This window comes from Bidens hawaiensis, unplaced genomic scaffold (genome assembly GCF_021521415.1).
Source record: "Bidens hawaiensis isolate Kalapana, Puna unplaced genomic scaffold, B.hawaiensis_p1.1 tig00002236_1, whole genome shotgun sequence".
Lineage (NCBI taxonomy): Eukaryota > Viridiplantae > Streptophyta > Magnoliopsida > Asterales > Asteraceae > Bidens > Bidens hawaiensis.
In genome coordinates, this window is record NW_027491119.1 from 676,019 (window position 1) to 703,535 (window position 27,517).

At 36.0% G+C, this 27,517-nt stretch overlaps 3 protein-coding genes and 1 pseudogene across 3 annotated transcripts; all 4 read right to left on the bottom strand.

Moving 5' to 3' along the window:
* Positions 1 to 363: 363 nt before the first annotated feature.
* LOC143610786 (cysteine-rich receptor-like protein kinase 10) lies at positions 364 to 8,922 on the bottom strand. The gene is made up of 11 exons (XM_077085172.1): positions 8,145 to 8,922; positions 7,393 to 7,577; positions 5,775 to 5,985; positions 5,045 to 5,282; positions 4,525 to 4,675; positions 4,156 to 4,434; positions 2,417 to 2,498; positions 2,086 to 2,185; positions 1,939 to 1,969; positions 1,402 to 1,813; positions 364 to 1,061 (listed from the first exon to the last, which is right to left on the bottom strand). The coding sequence occupies exons 1-11, from the start codon at positions 8,731 to 8,733 to the stop codon at positions 364 to 366; spliced, it is 2,976 nt and encodes a 991-aa protein (XP_076941287.1). The 5' UTR covers positions 8,734 to 8,922.
* Positions 8,923 to 11,930: 3,008 nt separating this feature from the next.
* Positions 11,931 to 15,113, bottom strand: LOC143610796 (putative cysteine-rich receptor-like protein kinase 20). Its single transcript, XM_077085178.1, has 7 exons — positions 14,402 to 15,113; positions 13,811 to 13,921; positions 13,492 to 13,670; positions 13,183 to 13,393; positions 12,852 to 13,089; positions 12,337 to 12,487; positions 11,931 to 12,242 (listed from the first exon to the last, which is right to left on the bottom strand). Exons 1-7 carry the CDS (start codon positions 15,111 to 15,113, stop codon positions 11,931 to 11,933), a joined length of 1,914 nt encoding a protein of 637 aa, XP_076941293.1.
* A 3,525-nt stretch (positions 15,114 to 18,638) lies between these two features.
* On the bottom strand, positions 18,639 to 19,586 carry LOC143610806 (antimicrobial ginkbilobin-2-like protein; annotated as a pseudogene).
* Positions 19,587 to 23,919: 4,333 nt separating this feature from the next.
* LOC143610815 (transcription factor ILR3-like) lies at positions 23,920 to 27,351 on the bottom strand. The gene is made up of 5 exons (XM_077085190.1): positions 27,215 to 27,351; positions 25,031 to 25,084; positions 24,889 to 24,960; positions 24,619 to 24,781; positions 23,920 to 24,395 (listed from the first exon to the last, which is right to left on the bottom strand). The coding sequence occupies exons 1-5, from the start codon at positions 27,349 to 27,351 to the stop codon at positions 24,117 to 24,119; spliced, it is 705 nt and encodes a 234-aa protein (XP_076941305.1). The 3' UTR covers positions 23,920 to 24,116.
* Between the last annotated feature and the right edge of the window lie 166 nt (positions 27,352 to 27,517).

Here is a 27,517-nt window from a genome sequence, read left to right on the forward strand (position 1 = left end):
CAATAGGAATCATACGTGTCATCAAAACATGACAATCAGAAGACTTCATACCAGGCAATTTATTGTCTTTTATGGACACCAACCTTTTAATGTTTGCAGAATAGCATGATGGAACTTTAATATCGTGTAAACATTTACAAAACTTTGTTTTCTCTGCCTTTGACATTGTATAACACGCAGGTGGAAGTAAAATGCGATTACCTTCATCAACAGGGGCGAGCTCTTTACGTATTCCCATTTCTTCCATGTCTTTACGGGCATAGATACCATCTTTTGTCTTTCTGGGAATGTCTAACAATAACCCGAGCAAACTATCACATACATTTTTTTTTATATGCATAACATATAGGCAATGTCTGACCTCTAAATCTCTCCAGTATGGTAAGTCCCAAAAGATCGACCTTTTTTCCAAATGGTTCCTTTCTTAAAACTATTTCGTTTTCCCAAAACTGTATTTAGATTTTCAATTCTTGAATATGCATCAACTTTCTTCGGGATTCTTCCAGTCTCGGTATTTCCATTAAAGTCTTTCTTGTTATTCCGATAACTGTGACCAGTTGGAAGGAATCTTCGGTGTCCCATGTATACCGTTTTTCTAGAATGTTTTAAATACACCGAGCTTGTCTCATCTTCACAAACAGGACAACCTTTCTTACCTTTCGTAGTGTATCCAGACAAATTACCGTATGCTGGGAAATCATTTATGGTGCAAAAAATCATAGCGCGTAATTCAAAATATTCCCTCTTATAAGCATCATACACATTTACACCAAAACTCCATAGAGTTTTTAGGTCATCAATCAAATGGGACAAATAAACATCAATGTTATTACCAGGTTGTTCCGGACCCTGAATCAACAACGACATCATTATGTATTTTCGTTTCATGCATAACCATGGTGGAAGATTGTAGATACAAAGAAGAACTGGCCACGTACTATGTTGACTACTACCATGTCCAAAAGGATTGATTCCATCAGAACTTAGCCCAAACCTTATGTTTCTAACTTCATTACCAAATTCTGGATATTTGCTATTAATATTTCTCCATTGAGGTGAATCTGCCACATATCTTAATTTCTTATCATTTATATGCTCATATGAATGCCAGCATAATAATTTTGCTTCTTTCTCGTTTGAAAATAATCGTTTTAATCTTGGTATAATTGGAAAATACCACAATAATTTAGCTGGTGGTCCATTTTTCTTCACATTATTATCATATTCACCGGTTTTACTTTCTCTCTTGTACCTTGATTTACCACAGTGAACACATTCATGACTGTTCTCATACTCATTTCTATACAACATGCAATCATTCGGGCTTGCATGTATTCTTTCAACTTCCCATCGGATTCATCATTTTTTTTGCTTGGTAAAACGAAATCGGTAACTCGTTACCTTTCGGAAGCAAGCCATGCAAAGCAACTAATAACTCTGTGAAACTTGTATTACTCCATCTATTTTTCGCTTTCACGTTAAACAACTTCAAAACAGCTTCAAGTATTGAATTCTCAGAACCGTTAAATAATGGTTTTTCTGAACCTTCAAATAGATGTTGTAATTTTACGTTATCATTATCGCCAATATCATTCTCTAAATCCTTAAACATGTCATCTAAATTTTTATCGTGTAAATTGTCCTCGTTTAAATTGTCATCATTTAAATTATTTTCACATTCATCATCGTTTAAATTAACTGATGTCGTGGCACCGTCAATTCGTGATTCCCCATGCTTATACCAACAAGTGTAATTAGGCATAAAACCATTTATAATCAAATGATGCTCTATATCATTAATACTTTCAAATATCTGCAAAGTTTTACAAATCACACAAGGAAACCAAATCATTTTAGAGCCAACATTCTTCCGATTAGATTCAGCAGCCTTAAGAAAAGTATAAACGCCTTTCATATATATTTCATAAGGACACCTACTTTTGTACATCCAATATTCTCTACATTCCATCTGAAAATAAAAAATAATGAAATAAGTTATATGCAATCTTTGTACGGGTCATTAATAGGTACCATAAGGCGGTGAACCCTAACCCACTTTTTAAATATTCTATCTCATATGCATACATTTTAACTTGTTGACTATTTAAGAAAAAATCGATAGTGTTTCCCCTTAACTCCCCAAGTTTGCAGATAAACCGCACACCCGAGGGAGTAGAAGAAACAACTGTCGATTTTTCCTTATAGTCAAACAAGTTAAAATGTATGCACATCCTAATGAGATAGAATATTCAAAAAGCAGTCCCAACAGAGACAATCCAAAATTTATCTCTATTAGATAAATTTTGGACTGGTATACTCTAAAAGGCAATCTTTTATACATACATATCATACGTTCATAATACACACATATATATATAGATTAACAATAAAGGTAATCAACTAAAATTGTACGCACCTTTTAACGTCTTGAGATAGAATAAAGATTTAATGGATATAGAGTAAAGTATAGGAAAAGACCAGAACTGTTCAATATCCATCTACAAACAACAAAATATAATCAATTAATACATAAACAAAATTAAACAATATATTGTCGAATTATGAACAATAAATAAACCAAAGGCTATATATATCACATACCCACTATTAAATGAGTTGTTATTATAAACCAGTTGAAGAGAAAGTGCTTCTATCCACTGGCAGAAGAAGATGAGGTTTCTTTAGTATTTGTTTTTAGTTTATATAATAAAACTTTTGAAAGATACATAACATATTTTTAGGAGATTAGTTAATAAAGAATTAATTATATAAAGATGAAATATGAAACAACACGTGAGATAGATGATAAGAAAATTTTGAAAATAAGCACTTTCAATTATTTAGGGCTATTTAAATTATTATCTAATTTACAAAATATTTTTCGAGCGGTCAGAAACATATAATGATAACCATTTAAATTTGTTTCTATTTAAGTTACTATACACCGCCCAAAAGATATATTTAAAATAGAGAAAATAATCAAAACATTAGTTTAAGCGGTTTAGGTATTTGACCGCCCAAAACAAAAAAATTTTACCGCCTAGAAAAATAGTTTAAGCGGTTTAGGTACTTGACCGCCCAAAAAAAAATTACCGCCCAGAAAAATCAGTTTTGTACTAGTACGCTTTCTTCTAAAAGATGGAAGGCCAAGCCAACGGACTTCAAATATACGGAACCTTCCTACCTTCTACTTGCAGATTTCCTTAACTTTCAACAAAATTAATACAGATAAAATAGATGAAATTTAAAGCTTAAAAGCAAAGCTTTCAAAAATCATCATTGTAGCCCTTAAAATTATTTTTTTTTTCCATTCTTCACATCCGCTGATCTCCCTAGCAGATCTCATCACCAACATCCATTAGTCATGGTACTTGTAAAAGTCACGCCTAGACGCCAATTTATTACCAGTTAACCGCTAATCGTTACCTCACCGACTAGTCGCTGTATATCACTATTCGATCAAAAGCGATCAAAATTGAAAATTTTATATATTCAACATGGCATATATACGTATATATGAAAAATTACGTATAAATTACAACCCTATTAATTCCTATTAATCCTGATTAATCGCTAGTTCATACCCACACTACCACTATTACTAATAGCGGATCCCATCCCTTTTCGCCACGTAATCACAATCTCATCCGCTAGTCGAACAAGGGGATCAACCATTTTCAAAAGAAGTTTCAAATTCCAATTTCCAACCAAAAGCCATGCAAAAAATTATATATCCAAACCAACCCCCCCCCCCCCCCCCCCCACCCCCCCAAAAAAAAAAAAAACTTAGTGGTTTAAATATTGGTCAGAGTAGAACCCCCTTTTTTAACAATTCAAACATTTATGGCAGACACAATCTAATTGGAAGTTACATCAACTTCTTATTATCTTTACATAAGATATTTTTAATTAGTCACGTCTTAATCTTGCCAAAGCTGTTTTACTCAAAAAGACTAAACCACATCCACATCACGTGCAATATGAACTTGCTAGGTTTCAGTTTTATTAAATTCAAGTTCAAGAAAATATGGAACTCGAGTAATTGGTTCGATTAACCTTCCTTTAGCACGCCTACTAACATGCGATAAACAACATTAGAACTTGGTATGTGGGGTTCGCAGCTCAGTCACTAGTTGTCGTAGTTTCTTGGAAAACAGCCGCAAATCTAGCATATGACAATGGGGCTTCAAAGCCGGACACAAATCTAGCAAAGGACATTGGGGGTTCCGATGGCATCGGAAGTTGTGAGGACCAGTTGCTTTCCAGCATAAAAACAACGGTTGACATGGTTGGACGATCTTGTGGGTCTTCCTGAACGCATAATAGCACGATATTGATCCATCTAAGAGCTTCTTCAATAGCAACATTTTGAACTAGTGAACGATCTATTAACCGTTCTCCTTTGTTTTCTTTCCATAAGCGCCATGCCTTTAATAATTTGATGAGTTAAAGATTGTTTATGCTTCTATATATAAGCCCAAAACCAAAAAATTTTAATATACATAGTGAAGGTTAATTGCTTACGGTTGACAGGAAGTTTTGAGGCTCATCATCTAAACGGAATCTGTTGTTTCGTTGTCCAGCAACGATTTCTAACAATACTACACCAAAACTATAAACATCTGATTTTGTCGAGAAGAATCCCCCCATTGCATATTCGGGTGCCATGTATCCACTGTGCAATATAGTCCATTGTCAGTTTAGAACATTGCAAATCTGGAGTTGTTAATTTGGGATTGATTATATTACTTTTTACTGATTTTTAAAAGTAGATACACGCGTATTAAAATGTCTGAATAAAAAAAAAAGTGTGTATACTTTCTTTCTAATGGAGTTTGTCAGCAGTGGTACTCTTCCCAGCAAGTGGCATACACTTGCGAGAATCAAACCTATGGCCTCCCCTAGAATGATTTTAAGTAGAAGTACACTTTTATGATTAATTAATTGTTTTTAACAAATCGGTGTTGTTTAAGTAATCAATCCCACACACCCTTTATAATTTTTAAAAAAGAAAACCTAAAATATGAAACATTAGAATGATTACTAAGTTCCAACGATTCTGTTGGTGTTAGCTTCCATTTGATTGCCCCCAAAAATTCTAGCTGTGCAAAAATCCGATATTTTTGAGTTCATCTCGCTGTCCAGTAGGATATTGCTGGCTTTTAAGTCCCTATGAATTATTTTGAGGCGTGAGTCTTCGTGTAGGTATCGTAGTCCCTTTGCAATTCCACTTACGATGTTGGTACGCTTAGCCCAGTCCAGTTCCTTACACTTGTTATGATCTGTTAGATTACAATAATAATGGAATAAAGAACCTAATAATTAACACGGTCGGAAAACTAGGTTTGCGACTGGAAAAGACCGTGGCAAAACTTCATGATCAATTTGCAACCAAAAAAGACAGATCCAATAATTAGCAACTGCAATCTACCTAGTCGCAAAACGATAACAATGTTTTAGACAATTTACTTTCGGACGTAAACGGTCACAAGAAAAAGAAAAGCAAGAGGAAACTAAATAGAAAATATAAACAATTGCTAAATTTAGTCAAAAAAAATTGTTGGTCTCAAAATAGTTGCAAAATGGATTACCGACGAACTTTATGGTCACCGCATTTTTGTCACAAAAAGGTTGTAAAAACCTTTTGTGACGGATTTGCAACTAAACTATTGTCGCAAGCCCAGCATTTTAGTAGTGTTAGAATGGTGTCTCGTGACTAGTTTGTCGCCAACATAAAATCTAGATTTTTTTGTGGGAAGAGAGTAGAGACTAACCAAAAAGGAAGGTTTCAAGACTGTTGTTAGCCATAAATTCATAGATCAGAATTCGTTCGGTTCCTTTTATGCAATAACCTAAGAGCCGAACTAGATTCTTGTGTTGCAGTTTTATTATCAGTTGTACTTCCGACTTGAACTCCCTAAGACCTTGTCTAGAGTTGCTAGATAGCCGTTTTACGGCTATTACTTTTCTATCTTGAAGTTTACCCTACAAAAAGAGAACTTAAAATTTTGAAGTGAAAGGATGATCAATTAAGGAATTTAAAATTACCAAAATATTAAGGGGGTGTTCGTTCACAGAATCCGTGTGAATTTAAATGAACTGGAATTAAAATCCCATGACATAGTGTGTTCGTTTCGTTGGAGTTGGAATCTTAATTTGAATTGGAATTCAATTCTTTCAAATTCCTTTAAACAAAGAGATTCTAAATCCTTCCAAAATGTGGAGGATCTTAAGAAAATTCATTGGAATCTTTTCTCGAGTTTTTTCTTTCTTTTTTTATTTTTTAACGAGGACAACGAATAAAACATTTTAGTTTTTATATTTTTTGGTTTTTTATTTATATTTTGAGTTACGAATTTTTTATTATTATTTTTGAGTATTTTTTTGAAGGGTTTTTGATCTTAATATAAAACCCCTAAAAATTAAAAATAATAATAATAATAAATTCATAACTCAAAATATAAATAAAAAAACAAAAAATCTAAAAAAACTAAAATGTTTTTGCCGTTATCCTCGTTAAAAAAACGATTTCAATTCATTTGTCAAATGAACACATCATAAATGGAATTGGATTTCAATTCCTTCCAATTCCAATTCCTTTTAATTCCTATTTAAATGTTCAGATTTCAAATCCAATTACTTTCAATTCCAAATTCTATGCAAATTCCAATTCCAATTCCATTTCATTTTGTGAAACCAGCGCGCCCGCCTTAAGGGGTTTATTTGTTAATCCATTCAATTAAGGTTACTCTTTTGTATTTCGAACCAAGGAAGGATAAGATTTTTGATGATATTACTAGCTTTTTTATATGGTTCATAAGGGTGCAAACAAGCTGAGCTGCTCGCAAGCTATTCGAAATCGGCTTATGAAAAAACTCAAATCAAGTCGAGCCTAAACGAGCCCGAGCTCGAGCCAAAAAGTAAGTTCGTTTAATAAACGAGCTCGAGATTCACTTGTCGAGCATGAGCCTATCATATTCGTAATTTTTATATAACACGCGCGCGCTCACACACACACACATATATATATATAATGTTATGAAAAACTAACTAGATAATATATTAAGTTATATAAATTATAATTGAAAAATAATATAAAATATTTATAATTAGATAAAAATTAATTAATAAATAATAAACGAGCCGAGCTCGGGCTCTATGTAAATTAAACGAGCCAAGCTCAGGCTCAGCTCGGCTCGTTTGCACCCCCAATGGTTCGTTAACAGGAACATAAAGATTAACTTAACATATTGTGGATTGGCTAAAAAATTCCTTTGTGTCTTTTGTAATTTTCTTTCTCCCCGTCTAGCCCCCTGTTAGACGTTGGGGTTTAGTGATAATCTCTGTTGTAAAGAACAATTAAGGATCTAAAATTAATTGTTTGATAATTACTTTATAAACAGGACCAAAACCATCTTCTCCAAGCTTATTTTCGGCGGAAAAGTTGTTGGTTGCAACTTGTATTGTACTTAAATCGAAGAAATTTATGTCTCTCCTGTCGTCATCTTCCATTTCATGGTCACTACCATCGGGTGAATGGTTGCTTAATTTTGTATGGAGATAAGGAAACAATGGACCTATATATATCAAATTAAATAATTGAAAACAAAATTAATGTATGTTTTGTTTGAGAATAATATGGTTCAGTAAATTGTCCTAATGTCTATTGAAACCGGCCAAGTCACTTTTTAACTTGTTACACTACTTGGTGAGCCGGCTAACTAGTTTTCTTGTAAACACCAATCTAAGTTAAGTTTTTATAAGAAACGATGCTATGTTTTTACCTTGATGCTTTTGTTTTTGACGTCGTCGATAAATAAAGATCACTATTGCAATCACCGTAACAAATACCAAAATCGGACCAACGATGACTCCTATGTAAGTTTTGTTTGTATAAATTCCTGTAAATGTGATGGTTAGTAACAGTTTTATCCAGGGGCGGATCTAAGGGTATCCACAGGGTGCCCTGGATACCCTCAACTTTCACGGCAAAGTTCAAAACTAATGTATCAGATACCCCTGAGTAAAATATAAGGATACCCTTAGGTCCAAAAACAATTTTTGGGATGCATCTTAATTTTTCTTGTAGATCCAACGCTAGTTTTAACTATGGTCTCAGGAGTTTAAGAATTAAAACTACTCGCCTGAAAACAATGGAGGCGGATACCACGTCGAATTAAAGAAACTATAATTCTCATACCGAAGAACACAACTCGGCTTGAAAACAGCTACACTCAAACTTCTGCCATGTAATCGACTATCTACGGTAGCTCTAGCCAAACATTCGTCACATTCGGTCGTGGATAAATCAGGTGTACACTGCATGTACGCATATATAGTCCACAATATTCCTGGTGCAGTTATGTTGCCTGAAGCGTACTTACGAAGCGACCCACTCTTTGCGGCTTCTGGCCGCAGTGCGTCAAGCAACTTCACCACCGTCAGGTTCCATTGATCGTAGCTAGAATTCGAAACATTATTCGCACCGTATCCGTAAGATGTAGCTTGAACACCAGTTCTGTAATCCGAAGTCCTGTTTGAGTACTTTAAGAAACAAAAATTGTACCATCCAGAAGCCTCGACGCTATTATGACAGAGAGGTATTAACTTGCGAGTAGCATCGTCTACACAACGCCTACAGCTTTCTGGATCGATGTCTCCACGGCACAGGGCGGCTGCATTAGCGTGTCCAGAAGTTGAATTGTAAAACCCGAACCCGTTATTTGTTCCCATGATGGCGTAGAGTGCATTGTCAAGGTCTTGGTTGTATTGGGAGCCAAGTTCAAAACCGCCGGTGACACCGCAGTATGGCACCCAGTAATTTCTTTCTGCGGTGGCGATATAGCATATGTGAAGTGAGATTAAAACCAGTTATGTAATTGTAAACCCATCCTATTCATCCATGATTTAGTGATTTTCTATGTATATATGTATAACTTTAGAACATACAAATTGTAGGACATAGGTTATAATATTATTTAAAAATAATAAAAATAAAATAAGTATAACGATACTCTCGTTATACAAGAGAAATAACGTAGTACAATACCATGTGCACAACCAAAAAGGAAATAAAATAAAATACAATTTATATTAATATAAAGATTTTTGCCGATGTCTTCGGTGAGAACTTCAACAGAAACTTCTTGACTCGAGTCTTTCACTCGTTTAGTATCTTCATATTCGTCTTAGTTTTTCCTTGATGTGGCTAACTCCATTGACTGCAACAAAAGATGAACAAAACAATATATATTGAGCGTGGTTGAGGCACGTATTCAATACGCTTCCCTTAAAACAGATTTCGGGTCTCTACTAAAGAGCCGTCTGTCTCCCAGGGTACAACAACCGAAACAGTGTGTGTACTGAGGGCGACAGAACTCGCACCCGAGATTACACTAGGTATATTGGTGTTCTTGAAAAGAAAAAAATAGGAAGAATAATATGTTGATGTAATAGAGTAGAAAGTATCGTCTCAATGGGTTCCTAACAAATGGGTTTTCAAGTGTTCTCCATGCTCCAAATACCTCTCTTGTATATATCTATTTGTATACTTCATTTTCCTTTTTTTTTTTTCAAATAAGTCACCAAGTCTAGTAAACATACAAGAGTTGTAGATGAGTAAGGAGTCTCACTTAATTAGAGACTTAATGCTCTAATAAAACTCATCAAGTGTCATAATAAACTTTACTCAATAATTTCAACATATGAAGAGTTTAATATTAATAATTTAATATATTAATTTCCATTCACCAATTTATTTTTCCAACACAAATATCCTTTATCAATTAGTGACAACTTCGTCGTTTAGGATATGGGTTAATTTTACATTGAAAATAGGGACAGTATCACAATATGCTAGCAATATGTGCTCCAGTTTCTTGTTGATAGTGAAGGGGAGCGGACAGCGAGTTGGAGGACGCTGCTCATTTTAAGGGCTTGAATTCCTTTCCCCGAGTTAGAGGGGTTTTCTGAAGGTCTTCCTCAAGGGCCACTTGGTTCTCAAAAAGACTGTTACCCCCGGCCAGAGTAGAAGTAGGCAAACGGATGTTTCTGGGGAACTACGGGAGACGGAGACAGGTGGTTAGGCGCCAAGTAGGATTTGAACCTACGACCAGTCAGTTAACAGCCGACCGCTCTACCACTGAGCTACTGAGGAACAACGGACTTAAGGAAGCCGACTCTCGTTCTTTGGACCAACCTATGACCGAACAAAAAGGAGTTCGTCACCCTCACATACACCGGTAAGAATGTGGAGAAGAACCAAAACGGAATGGTTCCGCTTACTTAAAACTAAGAGGGGATGCCGCCTACTACTGAAAGACCCGTTTTTGCAACAGTTGCGTTCTTCTATGCAAGAAACTGTATTTAATCATTCATTAGGTTAATAAAACAACGACATAAAACAATAAACATTGTAAATAGTGTTACAATTAGGAAAACTTTTACAACATTTTCCCGCATGCGTTAGGTGCTTCACTTTTTAACGTGTTTAATAATGAATTTGCGTTGTGTTCCTGAGTCTCATTTAAGAGAATAAAGGAAAACAAAAGTAAGAAATAAAGAGGAGTTGTGTTCCTTAGTTTTTGTCAAAGAAAGGAAAGGAATAATAATATGTTGTGGATTCATTTAAGAGAATAAAGGAAAAGAAAAGGTGGGAAAGAAAGTAGAAAATAGAAGGAAAATGTTTCTTTCAAAATTGGAAGGAAAATAAAAGGAAAGAAAAGGAAAAGAGACTGGGGAAATAGAAGAAATGAAAGGAAAGGAAAACTTTTCATTTCATTCATTTCTCTTCTTAATTTAACTCGGGAACACAGCTAATGAAAAATTGAATGAACGAATTTGGGGAAAAGTACATTTTTTTTTGTATAAAAGATAAGATTATTATTATTATTATAAATTGTTTATTGGATTACATCGAAACAGAAGGGAAGTACATTTGTCATTGAAACGTAAGATTAACGCCCCTAACAATTACTTGTAGCGTCACACTTTTTACCGCACGTGTTAGGCTGTTCCAGTTTTTAATATGTTTAATATTGAATTTAGTGAAAATTTGAGTGAACGAATTTGGGGAAAAGTACATTTCTCATTGAAACGTAAGATTAACGCCCCTAACGATTAACTGTAATGTCACACTTTCTAAGATAAGAGTCAAAGATTAAGAATTATTAACATGTAATCAAATCCATAAATTAGCATATGATTATTAATTGGGGCGGATTCATAGGGGGGTGGGAGGGGGTCCATTAACCCTCGGGCTGGCCAGATTGTTCTACAGAGATCATGCTTAAGGCTTTCCAGCAACCAGTAATGCATACACTTCAGTATTTTTTAAAGTTTGAAGTTTCAGGTTAAAGAATGAAGAAGATGAGTAAGGTTTTGGGTTGGTTTGAAATTCAAGGCTAACCGTCTGAATGACTGACACTATATGTTAATGTGTCATGTCTGGTTAGATGTTATATGGTACAGAGACAAAGTCTATTAAACACACAAAGGTCTTGAGTTCGAGTCCCATGAAGTAAAATAAAATTGTCTTTAAAAGAAAACTTCAAACAAAACTTATGCTTGATTAGAATAAGTTGAACTCGAGTTTGTAATCAATCAAAGACCGAGACAAAGAGCAAGAGCTACTAAAGTATACAAAATCAATTACTCAATGAGTATAGCAATGCAATTGTGAATTTAATATTACATGTAAATTGGATTACATCGAAACAGAATGCAAGCGGGCAACAAGCTGCGCCGCTACTCCTTTTTGAATCGCAATTAGCAATGAGCAATCAAAAAATCAGTAGCCAAAACCTTTTGTCACCAAATAATTTTAATATTTAATACAATGAACAACTAAAAAGTCAGAATAAGTTAATCAGCAATGTATACACCATAGAAACGAAATACGGTCTTCTGGTTGTCTTGGTAGCTCCAACTAGCTACCTAGAAGCCGTAGTAGAACTTGTTACAGAGGGATTTGCACTTAGGTCGCTAGTTGTCTTGGTTTTCTCAGAAACGGATTCAAATCTAGCGAATGACAATGGTGGTTCCGATGGTGCAGGAAGTTTAGTGGACCATTGTCCTTCTAGCATGAAAACAACCGTTGACATAGTTGGGCGGTCTTGGGGATCTTCTTGGACACATAATAAAGCGATATTGATCCATCTTAGAGCTTCATCAATTGCAAAAGTGTGGATTAGACGGTTATCTATCAGTTGTTCTCCTTTGTTTTCATTCCATAAGCGCCACGCCTTTAATAATCAAATACATTCAAGTTTATAAAACTCACTATACTCGACATATGTAGTAGGATTTACAGGAATGAAGAAAAGATGGATTTCATACCATTGAGAGGAGGTTTTGGGGTTGATCTTGGTAAAAGAAACGATTATTTCTTTGTCCGGAAACTATTTCTAACAAGAAGACACGAAAACTGTATACGTCCGATTTTGTCGAAAATAGTCGTTCCATTGCATACTCGGGTGCCATGTATCCACTGTCACAATAAAGATTAATCATCAATATTAAGTATTTTCAAGAATGAAAAATATGTTGTAATCAATAATATGAAATATATCACATAAATGATCAAATATTGTTCTATGTTTGAATACATATTTAGTTACTCGTGTGTATTATATCACTAAACCTACTCCTAAAACACATATCCTCTAAGCCTATATCCTTCTCCTAAATTACATATCATCTAATCACTCTACTAAACCTACACATTTGTCACCATAAGACTCCCCCCCCCCCCCCCCCAACTACTTTATATGCACACCTTGATACTGTCATATTGACCCTTTGGTTTTAATGATTACTTAGCAAGTTAGAATTAGTAAAATTTGAGAACTTACTAAGTTCCAACAATTCTATTGGTAGCAGCTTCCATTTGATTGCCTCCAAAAATTCTAGCAGTGCCGAAATCCGAAATCTTTGCATTCATTTCATTATCCAAGAGAATGTTACTCGCTTTCATGTCCCGATGAACAATTTTAAGACGTGAGTCTTCGTGGAGGTATCGAAGTCCCTTTGCAATTCCAATCACAATATTGGAACGCTTAGCCCAGTCTAGTTCTTTACACTTGTCAGCCTCTGTTACGATAAAAACTTAGTGTGTTCGCTAGTCAAATATCACCTAAGCTAAGGCTAAACGTACATAATGATTTTTTTGAGACAAAAACTAACCAAAGAGGAAGGTGTTGAGGCTGTTGTTAGCCATAAACTCATAGATGAGAAGTCGTTCGGACCCTTTTACACAATAACCCAAAAGCCGAACTAAATTCTTGTGTTGAAGCTTTATAATTAAGTTCACTTCGGTCTTAAACTCTACAAGACCATGCCCGGAGTTCCTAGATAACCGTTTCACAGCTATTTCTTTTCCATCTTGTAGTGTACCCTTCAAAAAGAGTTCAAAATTAAATTCTATAAGTTATAGCTATTTGATGTAAAAATTGAAAAGCATGTATATTAATAATTTTAAAAATTGTTTGTTACTTTGTAAACGGGACCAAAACCGCCTTCTCCGAGCTTGTTATCCAGTGAAAAATTGTTGGTAGCAATCTGTATGGTACTTAGATTGTAGGAATTCATCTCTCCTGTGTCATTGTCTTCCCTTTCACGCTCGTTACTTGAACCGTCACTAAACTCCACTTGAACCTCCGGTAACAAGGGACCTATTCAAATTTTGCATGTCTAAATGTTCAATTTTCATAAAAACATCTTATTCTTGACTACACATAATTTTCGTTATAAAATGAAAAAACGTGTAAGTTTCAAGGTAACAAAAATAGACTAGAGGATACTCTGAGTTTACCTGTTTGATTCTTCCTTTTCTTCCGTCGTCGGAGACTAACGAAAACTACAACGATGATCACTGCTACCACTCCCAAGATCGGGCCAACGATGACTCCAATATTGGTCTTACCTGCAAACACGACGGTTTAGTAATCTAACATAATAATAAAGTTAACGGGTCCAATCATCAAAAGCAGCATTATCTTCAAGATTTTGAGTGCCCAAATCGAATACTAAAAAATAGCCCTTAAATATAAATTAATCTCAAAGATCCACAACAATTATTAATTACTGATACAGTTAAGACAACATAGTCTGACTAGTATGAGCAACAAGACTCTTCAAATTAAAGAGACGATGACCTAACACACAAGAAGTCTTCTTTCTAAAAAAAATTACATAATATTCGGGTTTTAATAAAATGGATATTGCGGGATAAATAAAATAAGCATTAATTAAACAATCACCATTTGACCCTTTACTTTAAGCTTTAACTATTGGGTTTAAAAAAATAGTTGGGCCGTGCCCGAAGATGTCGAAGGTGGAGATGTCGGAAGTGGAGACGCTAGAGGGGACGGAGATGGCGCCGGGGCCGGAAACCAAGTCGGACCAAAAAACGAAAAATTCTCGTACTGAAGAACACAATTAGGCCTGAAAACCCTTGCACCCACTCTTCTAAGCAAGGGTCTAACCATGTCAAATGATACACTTAAGCAATCGCGGCAATCCATCGTGGGTATATCAGGCGTACACTGCATCATCCCATACACGGTCCAAAACCCGGGTGGCGTTAAGTTTCCGGAAGCATACTTTCGAAGCTGCCCGCCACCCTCAACCACGGGTAACAACTCGCTCAACAAATCCCGAACCGTCTGATTCCATGTTGCAAACATGGAATCAGACGCATTTCGAGTGTTTGCCGTATACAAACCAAACTGATCATTTATCATACCCATAGACCGGTTCGAGTACCTTAAAAAACATGTTTCATACCATCCTGCAGCCTCTATTTGAACTGGACAATCTTGTTTTAGCCGACGTGTAGCGTTGTCTACACATCTATGGCAGTTTTCGGGTTCTACATCTCCATGGCACAGGGCAGCCGCGTTAGCTTGCCCTGACGTGGAGTTATAGAACCTGAACCCGTTATTTGTTCCGGTTAACATGAATAATACATCATCCAGGTTTCTTCGGTACTCGGAGTTTTGCGTGTAGTTACCGGTCACACCGCAGTACCTACCGCCGCCCCAGAATTCGTATTGGCTGGTGGCAAGATTGAATATGCATATTAAGATTAGAACAATGTGGATGAGGAAGTCCATTTTGGTTAATAGTGTACCAAGTGATTGATTTATGGTTTGATGAATATATATTATTATAAGAATTAAATGACTTGGTCACTGGAGTTGGTCAAACTTTTGAAAATGAAAAAACTTCACCTCATCAAGTCCATTCAGATGCATTTTGCTACTTTTTTTTTAAAATAAAAACTTTTTCATTTGGAAATTTGAATAAGAAAACACAAAATGATCAAATTACAATAAAGAAGTGAATAAACGGACAACAAGCTATGCCGTTACTTCTTTTGTTTTAGTTTATAGATAAATTCATAAAACTAGTAGGATGGTGTGAAAGAATGTACATAAAACATGTAGCATCAGAACTAGTCAAAATAAAGTTGTAAATTATTGCGTCAATTCTTCATGGTGTCGGTATATACTATATAGTAACGACACAAGTTCATGACATCAAAATATACTTTATTTAGAATACAACTCTCTTTTTACTAAAAGTTATAGGAACATTAAGAAAAAAAATAACCACAACCACATACCTAGTTATTATTTTTAGTTAACTAACATACGTTGATAGAAAAAAAAAATTACTAAAAAGTTAAACGAGGTTAAAACATGTATGATGTATATATAGTATAAGAGGTCAAATTAAAAATTAAAAAATATATATTTAGTTTGCTTTAACATTAAAATTACCATTCAATAAGTAGGAACTCTTCCTCACAAAACTCGCTTTGCTTTTTATTATACATAAACAAAGAAAATTAATAGACATAATTGAATAAGTAAAATCTACCTATATATTAAAATATATTAAAGCAACCCAATTTTCCGCATGTCATCGAACTCACAACCTTGCTTTTAAAATGTTTGTAGCTTACCAACTTAACTATAATATATTGATGTTAGCCTTTTTTTTCCTTAATTGGTATAGATTCACAATCTTTCAATTTCCTTTATCATCCGTGTAAAATAAAGGAGTATCACTTTGCTTTTTATTATACTACCCTCCCCTCCTCTACTTTTACTAACGAAGTAGAAAGTACACTCCCTGAAAACTCGGAAATCTGAAAATTTCCACATGTGTCCGTAGATAAGTATTGGTTTAACCCTTGTAATAAGTGGTTAAAGTTATTAATTGGTACCATATTTACATTATCGTTTTTTTTACCTTTTTCATTTTTTGGGATTCCGTCAATAAGTGTCATTTGACCGGTAATTTATCGGTTTGCCCTTATCGAAGTTACCACAAAATTCAGAAAGGTAAAAAAAATGAAAATTTTAATAATATAGCTCATACGTTTTACCATTGATCATAGTTAATCCAAAACGTTATTCCGATTTACAAATAAAAATCCATATGGGAAATTGTTTGTGTTGATTATTGACTAAGCGAAAGGGTTTTATTAAGGTTAAAGATGGTCTCAATCGTATGAAATAGTCTTTGGAATCGGTTGAAGTTATGAAAATGAAGAAAACAGACAAAGGCAAAAGTGATGACAAAGATAATATTTCTTTATGCGTATTATTTTGACTAATTAGTTTCCTTAATTTGTTTGATTTAGGTCATCAGATGTTGGAAATAAAGAAAGTTCGGTACAAATGCTAACTAACTACTTGTTTCTTAAGATAAAGTCATATAACAGTTATTTTATTTGTATTTGGAAAACTGTTATATCATATTATATTGTATGTTCTTTTTTTTTACAACGAACACCGGCTAAACCCCTGAAAAGCTCTCAAGTAAGTTCAATGTCGATGTCGTGGGACGTAATCCACCTAGTGGTGTTTCACCCATGATATTAAACCCGGGAATATGGCACATGAGTGGGATTCAAACCCGCAACGTCAAACGGAAGATACTCTTAGTTGAACCTAGGGTAAAACCCCTATCCATCGTACCAAAGTAGTTATAACAATTATATCTTATATTGTTAGTTAAAGAAGTCTAGTGGATCATCACACGAATCCTTTTTAAATCTTTTTTTATCGTGTGTTGATACATACATGTGGTAAGTAGAGGAAATCACACCTTAGTTTTCACACTAAACTGGTAACACCGTTGGTCGTTAAATTGGATGTTTGTCTATTTTTGAGGGGGACTCGTTACATCCATGTAAGGATATTTTAGTCATTTTAGGTTAGATATTTTTAAATCATTGGACCTATCTTACTCTACAATTTGTTAGCTACATAATTAAAGAGAATTCCTACCATTTGATTTACTCTAGTTCAATTTCCAATCATAACTTTTTGCATTTATCTTTTATAATCAAACAATATGTGTAGCACTAACCATATGCTTCTCAACGATATCATACCACCCTATTTACACCATCTATCTAAGTTAATATGATTTTGCATGATTTAATGATGACGTGTCGTGTTAGCTCGGGTCCATTTATCTGATATGATTTCCTGGATTAAATTGTTTGATTTTAGCCTATCATTTAATTTAGCTTATCAAATAGGTCATCCCACCATCATTTGATTTTAGCTTATTAAAGCTTGAATGGATTGTAATCAGGGCCGTCTCCGAGAATGATAAAAAACAAAATTTAGGCCTCGCGTGAGACAAATTTTGGGCCTCCTCCCTATAATATAAACTCGCTATATATATGTAACACAATACTAATACAACTGTTGTAAATAAAACAAAATAAAAATAGTGTATCAAAATGATCGAACTTAAGCAAATTTCAATGCTCTCCTAGCTTTTTGGGAAGCAAAGCTCTCGATCAAGTCTTTATGCCTTCTAACTTCTTATTTTGGGAAGCAGGCCTTCCTCTAGCTTCTTTTTACTCTTTTGACACCGGAAAGGTAGTATTTAGAAAAAGGAGACATGATTTCTAAACAAAATAAATATTAAGTATTGCAAGTAAATCAAACAGATAAAAACCTACTCTAGACAAACCCAAAAACTTGTGAGATTCATAGAAATTAATCAACAAATTTAAACAATAATTAAAAAAAAACTTACAGGTTTAAAAAAATATTTTTTTATAGAAAACCTCCTATCAAACAAAGACAAAACATGTTTAAAAAAATAACCAAACAGAAAACAATTCAATTTATAATAAGAAAATAAAAAATCTTCAAATAATTGGTCAGTTTAAATTTAGAAGAAAAATGTATTAAATAGTCCGGTTCAACGAACACAACTTTCATCATCAAAAAGACAAAAACCGGTTTAATTTCTAGAATTTTTGTGTCAAGCATAATAGAAACGATTTTCCAAGCATAGAAATCATATGATTGAGTTTGACTAAAACAATACCTAAAATGAAGATTCAATTTTGCAAGCATATCAAACTCATCTACTAACAGAGACAAACGAAAGTCATACCTTCGATTCTTGTGGCCTGCTTATCTCCATTCGGTTATCCCCTTGCTTGATCTCCAGGCTCCAATTGAAGATCGAATTTCCGTATGGCTGTTTGGGTAGTTTTCACGTTTTTTTTTCTTCCTGGGCCCTGTATATATAAACAAAAATAATGTGTCCAGTTCTTCACAAACAAAACAAAATATAACAATAATAACATAGATAATCAATTCAAACATGATTCAAACATAAAACCTTAACTCATGGGATCCAATGTAACACAAGAATTGCTAGAAGAGCCAAGATCATGTCACCTTTTTTATACCATCTTTTTTCACTTCCTACATCACAAGAATTAATACAATCATTATCATTATAAGTTATAAAAGTATGTATTTATTTACCGTAAAATAAACAGAAATACCTGAAGCGTTCGGGGGTGGAATATTCGGCCTTGAATGGTTGTCATAAAACTCAAAATCATCATACCACATACCACAACTCACTCCTAGCATCTCCCACCCCGTCCGATTCAACACGTACGTTTGATAAGTCGTTAAAAGCTCCCCCAAACACTTTGCACAATCCGGTTAGCTTAGATCTCGACTACACTGCCCCAAACCATACCTCTCTCTATTGTTCCCAACATCAATAGCATCCGTCGCATACATCTGTGGTGCTTTAGAAACATTTTTTACCAACATTTCCATCATCGAAAATCCTCTTGTAAACACATCAACCTCATCAAGTCCGTGGTTCCCATAAGTTGACGACAACGAGCTATTCCAAAGTTCACCAAAGAAAATATTGTTCGAGAACCTTATATTACACAAACTAGACCATATTACCAAGCGTGTGCTTTCGGGACATTCTTTGAAAGATGTGCTAATGGAATCGTTCAAACAATTCGAGCATGTGATGGGAAAAGCATCTACTCGACACCACCCAAGACCATAAACTCGGTCTGAACCATTCCCTACACTAGTATTGAAGAATCCGCCTTGAAGAGGAGCATTCACGACTAAGGAGTCTAAAAGGGTTTTGAGGTTTGTTTTATAGACAGTGGTCAGATTTGGGTTCAGAGCGTCCAAACATTCAGGACCCAAATGAGTTGCACCGTCTATGTGACAAACCCCTAATAGAATAAGTAACATTACACATAACATTAAGTTGTCCATTTTTGAATTGTTGTTTTGTCTTACTGTTTGGTCTATTTAACTTTGATTTTTGGGTTATTAAAATGTAAGGTTACGTGTTAAAACTCAATTGTTAAAGTCAACCTAGTTTTGGATTTGGTCAAAATGACGAGGTCAAGACCCAAGAGCAAGTCAACGGATATTATAAATTATAAATTTATAATAACATGTATAACTGAATGTGGGATCCTTAACTTTATAAAAATAAAAATAAGTAGCAGTTAAAACTTTATAAAAATAAGTAGCAAAAAAACTACGCGCAACCAAGTATATATACGTGTATGAAAATAAAATGCACAACACAAATCAACAATCATAAAGTCCAGCGCTCCACCTAAACGCTTGCGCGCCCAGGAGCAACGCTGGACTTGGGGGGGCTTGTAGGGGTATGGTACTAAACCCGGTTTTACGACCCTAAATTTATTATGTTTGGCTTATTTTATTATATGGACTAATACAATGTTATTGGGCTGAGGGGGTTTTGTGAAGGTAACCCTAACTGGGCTAGACCCATTAGGGTACCATGATGGTGGCCATGAGGCTCCCTATATAAGGAGGTCTCCACCTCCTTATTAGGGGTTGGTCATTCTCAATAAGAGCCACCACCATATTTTTGTGTCTGTGAACAAGAGATCCTGGAGATTTCTTAGCGGTCACCTCCACACCCCCAAAAAGTCATTGCAGATCCCAACCAGCCGGAGAAGAAGATCAAGACGTGGTTCGTTCATCTTGAAATCCGTGGAAACATCGTCATGGATCAGGTCAGATTCATCTCGTGCTTCGACATTGGCGCCATCCGTGGGACGGCAATGAACCACGCTTCGCTTCTCGTCTCGGCCCTCCGATCTGTTCATCAATATCTCGGGTCTACGGTTTCTTCTTTCAGATATGTTCTATGGAAATCCAAAAATCCGTAGATCTAAAAAATACTTCCAGATCTGGAAATACACAGGAAGAAATACCACCGAACTTTTGGGGAAAACCCTTAGATCTGTGTTTTTTCTAAGTGAAATATACCAAATCTAGTTATGATTTTTTCAGATCTGGGTTCGTTTGAGCAACAGTCACACTTCATATTCATAGATCTATAAATCCTATACTGTTGGTTTTACATAAAACCTACCTGATGTGGATATTCAAAATCTCTAGATCGTGCGCGCCACCGCGGATCAAAATCGCTCCCTGTGGATCAACTTCGGATTCCGCATGCGCGCTCCCGGCGATCACTCTACGCCACAGCGGGTCGCATGCGCGCCCCCGGCGATCACTCTACGCCACAGCGACTTGCCGGCGATCCCCCGGCGATCACTCTACGCCACAGCGACTTGCATGCGCGCTCCCGGCAATCCCCCGGCGATCACTCTACGCCACAGCGACTTGCATGCGCGCTCCCGGCGATCACTCTACGTCACAGTGGGTCGCATGCGCGCTCCCGGCGATCACTCTACGCCACAGCGGGTCGCATGCGCGCTCCCGGCGATTACTCTACGCCACAGCTCACGCATATCACATGCTCATGAAGACAGCCAAAACCTATGCTCGTAGCGCATATCACATGCTCACGCATCACGCATGCTCACGCATACCACATATGCTCACGCATCACGTATGCTCACGCATCACGTATGCTCACGCATATCACATGCTCACGCATCTCATATGCTCACGCATCACATATGTTATTGGGCTTCACGTACGCTCATGCATATTAGATGCTCACGCATCATGCACGCTCACGCACCACATCTGCGCGTGAGAATAAAGGAGACATTGCGCAGGCCGCGCGTAAGCGACATAACAAATGAACAGTCTAATCCAAATCAGGATAAGAACAACCATGATTGTACTCATATGGCTACGCGCCATACTTAAAGGTTGGGAATCATCATAATATCCCATATGGCTACGCGCCATACTTAAAGGTTGGGAATCCTCATAATATCCCATATGGCTACGCGCCATACTTAAAGGTTGGGAATCCTCATAATATCCCATATGGCTACGCGCCATACTTAAAGGTTGGGAATCCTCATAATATCCCATATGGCTACGCGCCATACTTAAAGGTTGGGAATCCTCATAATATCCCATATGGCTACGCGCCATATTTAAAGGTTGGGAATCCTCATAATATCCCATATGGCTACGCGCCAAACTTAAAGGTTGGGAACCCTCATAAACCCATAGGCCACGCGCCAAGCTTAAAGGTTGGGCACACCTCATAATTTGCCCGAGGATGGGAACCATGCAATACATCCACTTTTAGTTAACATGTTTTTGCAGGTTCGGCTACGAGCCGCACAAACACCTATGACATCATTATTATTATCTGGCCATTTGTGCCTCCATTATTATTTTGAAAACAGGCCGGGATATTCATCCTGCGCGGAGGAGGCCCTTGTGGGCCAGTCATTATCATTATTTTTACAGCTCGTAAGTCGCCTCACGCGCGCAAGCTTTATTATTCATATAGCTCGTAAGACGCCTCGCGCGCAAGCTTTTATTATTCTTATAGCTCGTAAGACGCCTCGCGCGCAAGCTTTTATTATTCTTATAGCTCGTAAGACGCCACGCGCGCAGGCTTCATTATTCTCATAGATCCGTAAGACGCCTCGCGCGCAAGCTTTTATTATTCTTATAGCTCGTAAGACGCCTCGCGCGCAAGCTTTTATTATTCTTATAGCTCGTAAGACGCCACGCGCGCAGGCTTCATTATTCTCATAGATCCGTAAGTCGTCTCGCGCGCAGGCTTCATTATTTTTACAGCTCGTAAGTCGCCTCACGCGCGCAAGCTTTATTATTCATATAGCTCGTAAGACGCCTCGCGCGCAAGCTTTTATTATTCTTATAGCTCGTAAGACGCCTCGCGTGCAAGCTCTTATTATTCTTATAGCTCGTAAGACGCCACGTGCGTAGGCTTCATTATTCTCATAGATCCATAAGTCGCCTCGCGCGCAGGCTTCATTATTTTTACAGCTCGTAAGTCGCCTCACGCGCGCAAGCTTTATTATTCTTATAGCTCGTAAGTCGCCTCGCGCGCAAGCTTTTATTATTCTCATAGCTCATAAGTCGCCTCGCGCGCAAGTTTTATTATTCTCATAGCTCGTAAGTCGCCTCGCGCGCAGGCTTTTATTATTCGGCGTGCTATATCTTATTCATGCTAGTGCACCATCATTATCATAAAAACCACAACACGTCACCATCATGAAGAAAACCTCCCAAAACTCAAAGACAATAAAGATAAGGCCGAAGAAAAGGGAAAAAACCGCCTTACGCCCTAGCACACCTCATAAAGTCCAGACCTAAACGCTTGCGCGCCCAGGAGCAACGCTGGACTTGGGGGGGCTTGTAGAGGTATGGTACTAAACCCGGTTTTACGACCCTAAATTTATTATGTTTGGCTTATTTTATTATATGGACTAATACAATGTTATTGGGCTGAGGGGGTTTTGTGGAGGTAACCCTAACTGGGCTAGGCCCATTAGGGTACCATGATGGTGGCCATGAGGCTCCCTATATAAGGAGGTCTCCACCTCCTTATTAGGGGTTGGTCATTCTCAATAAGAATCACCACCATATTTTTGTGTCTGTGAACAAGAGATCCTGGAGATTTCTTAGCGGTCACCTCCACACCCCCAAAAAGTCATTGCAAATCCCAACCAGCCGGAGAAGAAGATCAAGACGTGGTTCGTTCATCTTGAAATCCGTGGAAACATCGTCATGGATCAGGTCAGATTCATCTCGTGCTTCGACAAGAACCAAATAAATATCAAAATACTAAGATTGTAGAATAACTTTATTTTATTATTTTATGCACATTTGGTTTTTTTTTAAATAATACTGAGATTTCCCATTTGTTATGAGAAGAATTTTTTGCGTAAAACGTCCGTATATGCTAAAAACATAAAATATTCTTTATCTGGCTTTACTAAAACTTGGTTGACCATTTACAATAACAGTGCTCAACCAAGTTTTTAAGTAAATCCTGGTACTCCGTTTAAGAAATGTTTTAAGTTATTTTACAAAGCTTTTTCAACTATTATATACACTCTCATGAAGCTACGTACTTGTTTAATTTTCGACTATTATAACATAGATAAACACTATTTTATGTTTCATGCATGGAATGAATTCTCTCGCGCGACAAATTATAACAAAAGCGCACAGTAATATCCCATTAACGGACTTCAAACATACTATGAGATCATGAAACCAATAAAACAAGCCACCTCAAAACATTTCTGACTTCAGTTCACACCAACAATATAATGACAGAATAAGTTATAAACACAAAATTCCAGTTAATGACACTGCATTACCACAATGTGTTGACTACTTGGGATAAAGTCAAACCCATTGTGCCAAACATCCAGCAAGGTCAAAATCTGGATACATTTCAAGTTTTTAACCAACAAGTCAAATTACACTAAACTGATCATGACCATATTCATCAGTAGCTCATATCATTAGGCAAAAGTATGTTTAATGTTCACATAAATTAAAAGATTTGTTCTATGCAAGCGGCGACCGAAGAACATGATCCTTTGAGGTATCGACCGCAGCAGGGGAAGCAAACTGCCACATGGGCACTCCTTGGAATCCCATGTACGGCATGAACTTGTTGCCGCCAACGGGCGTGGACCCAGGAACCGGGACTGGCATTACAGGATGCACTGGCGGGTAATAGGCGGCCGGAGGCGGGTGGCAGCAGGCGGCTTTCAGTTGTTGCTCGAGTCTCTCTTTCTCTGACTTCAACTTCTGTTTCTCATCTCTCATCTCATTCTTCTCAACCTGACATAATAAAGTACAACTTTTGCGGTCAAACGCACCACAATTCAAATTAAGAATTGAAATAGACCAAGTTGTAAAAAGACTTTGACTTACCTGCACAAGTCACAGTTTGTAACAAAGATTGACAAAGTTATCAACTTTATGCAGAAAAACTTAACAACAAATCTTTTGAGGTTAAAAGTAATGTATATTTGACGAAAAAAAGTCAAAATTGCATTTTTACCTTCAATTCATTGATCTTCACTAGCAAATCTTGTGAAGAATCTTTAAGCTTCTCAGCTTCATTTCTCAACTGAGTGACCATTCGAATAGCATCGGCCAATATAACGCTCTTATCCGTCTTGGTTGATCTTCCCGGGTCCAATATTTCATTCAATTCTTGAAACCTTTCAAACAATAATAAAACAAAAAAAAGTTACTTTTTACCATATTAGGAAAGTAGAAATTCGCATGCATGTGGTATAAGTATGGTAGACATAAAACTATAGCTTGCCTGTCGTTCAATTTGTCCCTTCGTTTCTTCTCTCGACATGCTTTAGACTCAGAGCATGATCCAGGATTTGCCCTACAATAAAAGTTAATAAGCATATATGTGCTGAAAGAATAAAAACTGAAAATAATTTTAAAAAAATTACCTCTTTCTAGAATCCTCCTCCTTGGTAGCATTATATGAATCTTCAAATCCTTTACTGAAAAAGTAAAAGAAAACACACAAGATTATCTTGATGAAACTAAATAAAACTACTCTAGTAAGTGGTAACTAAATAAAACTACTCTTGTAACTGTTTTTCTCAAATGTAAATATTTCAACCATAAATAATCAAAACACTCAAATCCGATTACGGTCACTCTGCAAGTCATGATAGTCACCCTAGTCACATTCAAACACCAAACATAGCGGGTTTGCATGAAATAGAAAAACCTAGCCTGGAATAACTGAACCGAAACAAAAACCAAAGGTTTGCTTTTATGTGTTTCGTAAAAACCAAACTTTCGGATCAGTTTCACTTTTTCGTGTAACTAAAACCGAACCAATCTTACAGACTTTTATTTTTCATTTCAAGTTTTAGGTAATTTATTATGGTTTAATACAGTTTAACCCAAATATTTTAGCCTAAATGTATAATAATCAACTAATTATTAGCTAACAAAAAGATTTAGGCCCAAATTCATCATTTTTGGTCAACTTCTTTTTCGGCCTAAATTTTCAACCCCAAATAGCAAAACCGAAACCAAACTGAACTGGACAGTTTTGAAAAACTCAAAAATCGACATTCTGGTTTTTGATTTGGATGTAGCCCAAAACCAAACCTGACACACGCATCAAAACATATAACATGTTATGTGTTCATTCATTCCTGCAACCTCAACTATGGTTATCAATTTTAAAGATAGTTTAACTAATCAAATTGACTCATAAAAACCAAACTTGTAATTTAACTTTGGCATAATGATAGCAATTTCTCTTTAAAAAAAAGTCCTATACCAATCGTTGGTATCACAATATTATTTATTAGATTCATGCACATGAAATTAATTTTTAGATTCATGAACACAAAATTAATTTTTAAATTCATGAACACAACCCTAAATTAAAACACAATATGTTTACAAAATTAATTATTAAGTTAATGAACACAACCCAAGATTAAAATAGATTATGGTTACAAAATTAATTATCAAATTCATGAACACAACCCAAAATAACAAAATTAAAATAGAATATGGTTACAAAATTAATTATTAAATTCATGAACACAAATTTAATGGGGAAAATTAAATTAGCATGCTGACTGTGTGAATCAAGTAGTGTAATTATATATACTATTGTAATTATGTAATTACATCTTAGTGTAATTACACCAATCTTTTAAAAACCAGTTTTTTACTCGTACCGGATTGGGTTAAAAAATGGTACAACCGGTTGAACCGGTTTGTACGGGAAGGTTTAACCGGGTTGAAAAGCTTACCTTGTAATTTGGTATAATTGCAGCTTCAACTAAAAAGTAACTCAAAAGCATATGATTCCATAATAAAATTAAAACGTAATCCAAAAGTTAATCCGTAATAACAAATAATACAAAAAGCACTCGTTTTACAAAAAATAATCCAAGAGTATACGCGTTTTAATGTTAATCACGAGGTTAAAAGTATTTTAAAAAATAACGGCCGCAAAAATATCAAAAATCTCTTGGGCTTTAAACCAGTTTGATGGTTTAAACCGGTATTTTAGAAAAAAAAACGCCGGTTTGATGTTCTAGCAAACCGTCCAAAAAAATCGAGCTCAAAATACCAGCCTAATATGCGAAACCCGGTATTACCTGTTCAACCGGCCGGTACGAACCAGTATTTAAAACACTGAATCACACTACTACACTTTACACTACTTGATTTGCATTAGGGCTGTTAAAAAAGCTCGCGGCTCGACACTCGGGCTCGTGGCTCGCTCGATAAAAGTTCAAATAAAACTAGCTAAAAAAACTTGAGTTGAAACAACCAGAGCTAAGCTGGCTCATTTTTGTAACCGAGCCACAATCGACCATGGCTCGGCTCGTTAACTCGATCTTAGGCCCGTTTAACTTCAAAATCGAGTTCAACCCTAGTTGAGCTGCCTCCTTTAATTTCAAACCCGAGCTCGAAACCACCCTGGCTCGACTCGAGCTCGACAAACAGCCTAATTTGCATAATTAGTATTCGATCCAAACCACAAAATTAATTACTAGATTCATCAACACAGCCCTAAAACCAACACACATTATATCAAATCATTCAAGGCATCAACAAAACATAAATATATATTATCAATTAATAAAATTGACCTGGAATTAGTCGAACCGGAGAACGGATTAGCCGGCCACTGAAACTCGGGTTCAAGCGACGGAAGCTCGCCTCCGGGAACCGAAAACTGGTCGATTAAGCTGAAATCGAAGAAGCAATTGGAAGCTTCATCAGCCATTGAAATCAATTGCCGGATTGAATACTCCGGCGGTGGAAATGAGTAGTAGTTAGGGCATGTAATGAATTGAATGAAGAGATTTTATTATTTATTATTATTATTAATATTAATATTCGGTGGGAATGAGAATTTGGGATTTTAGGGTTTGAAATTGTTATAAAGAAGA